The following is a 1,562-nucleotide window of genomic DNA, read 5'->3' on the forward strand; positions in this document are numbered from 1 at the left end:
GATCTGTGGGCTGTGGGCTCGAGAGCAGAGCTCTGGGGACAAGGTCATTAATTAGGTGTCCTGATTCTGTCTTGCTAAAGATCTGCACTTGTCAGGGGGGAGCTCATTTTCCACCGTGCACAGCTACCAAATGCCCATATTCCTCCTGCAAAGCTGGGTCAGTGCCTCCTGGGAGCACAGTTTAACTCCTCCAGCAGCACCTCTGCACAGATCAAAATCATTTCCTCGGGGTCGTTTCCTTCTGTGGCCACTGGATCTCTGATGGCTTTGTGAGGACTCTCAGGGAGTTCCTGTCCCAAACCTGGCCCTGCTGCTCTGGTTCAGTTCCGAGCTGTTGCTCACACTCAGAGAAGCTGCTTGGTCCTCTCCGAGGTCTTTGGCTGCCCTAAGCTGCCGAATGCTGTCGGGAGCCACCCAAGGAGGGGGAGAGGGGCCGGGGCTGGGGCCACCAGCCCGCCCACAGGTCAGAGCTGCCAGCTGTGGCCTGGCAGAGCCTGGGGAGGGACACAGCAGAGCGCAGGCAGCTCTGCCAGGACCTCCCTTAGCCCTTTTCCTTATTCCTGGCAGGTTTCGTTGAGGAGCCGGAGAGGAAATACTGCTTTGAGTGCGACAGTGAGGAGCAGTGCCAGGAGTGGGTCGAGGCGCTGAAGAGAGCCAGGTACTGAGTGCTGCTGTGAGCTCTGGGTTGGGTCCTCCTGCTCCTTGTGTTCTGGGATCAGGTTGGGGTGAACACAGGGAGGAAAGTGGCTGTGTCCTCCCCGGCAAACTTCCCTTCAGTTCTAAATAGCATCTGAAACTTCTCCACATCCTCTTCTGCTCAGCCTGGTCTGTTCCTGTCTTACAGCTATGAGTTCATGAGGAGGAGTTTGATCTTCTACCGGAACGAGATCCAGAAGATGACAGGGAAGGTGAGTCCCTTGAAGCCAGCCTGGCAGGGGGTGGCTGGTGGGTCTGGAGTGGAGCAGGGGCTGGTGGTCTGGGGAGTTGCTGCCAGCTGCCCTGCACAGGGCTGTGCACTGCTCTGTGTGTGAAAGGGATCCCGTAGCCAGCCAGTGCCTGGAGCTGCGGCCTCGGCAGCCAGGCCTGAGAGTCTTCCTGCACCAGAAACAGCAGCCAGCGAGGGGCTGCACTGGGGCAAATCCAGCATGTGGGTGGAATCTGCACCAGGCTCAGTCCTGGAGCACAGGCTGGTCAGAGGACGGTCCCTCCTTGTCCACATCTCACGGGTGCCTTCCCTGTGCTCTTGTGCAGGACCCGCTGGAGCAGTACGGGATCTCCGAGGAAGCCCGATTCCAGCTGGGAGCACACAAGCAGTAACCCTGAGCCCCCCGCCCGGGGCCAACAGCAGCAGCTCCCCTCAGCAGTGACCAAGTGACTTTTTAATTTATTAGCCAAATCGTTTTGTAGGAATTTTTTTTTTTAAAGGGAATTCATTGCACATTCCCACTTGGCCCAGCCTGCAGGCAGACGGTGCAACTGCTCCCCGCAGACCGTGGCCTGGAGCTGACACCGGGCTGCTGCAGGGTGGGAGTGAAACCACCCTGGCTCCAAGGGAGAGAGGA

The 1,562-nt window shown here is 58.4% G+C and overlaps 1 protein-coding gene across 1 annotated transcript; it reads left to right on the forward strand.

Moving 5' to 3' along the window:
- Window positions 1–567: 567 nt before the first annotated feature.
- Window positions 568–1,317, forward strand: PLEKHJ1 (pleckstrin homology domain containing, family J member 1; the record flags this gene model as incomplete). Its single annotated transcript, XM_008946126.1, has 3 exons — window positions 568–658; window positions 845–908; window positions 1,252–1,317. Coding segments are annotated over 3 exons (221 nt in total), but the record flags the coding sequence as incomplete, so codon positions are not given.
- Window positions 1,318–1,562: the final 245 nt, after the last annotated feature.

Source organism: Merops nubicus, unplaced genomic scaffold (assembly GCF_000691845.1).
Source record: "Merops nubicus isolate BGI_N331 unplaced genomic scaffold, ASM69184v1 scaffold27088, whole genome shotgun sequence".
NCBI lineage: Eukaryota > Metazoa > Chordata > Aves > Coraciiformes > Meropidae > Merops > Merops nubicus.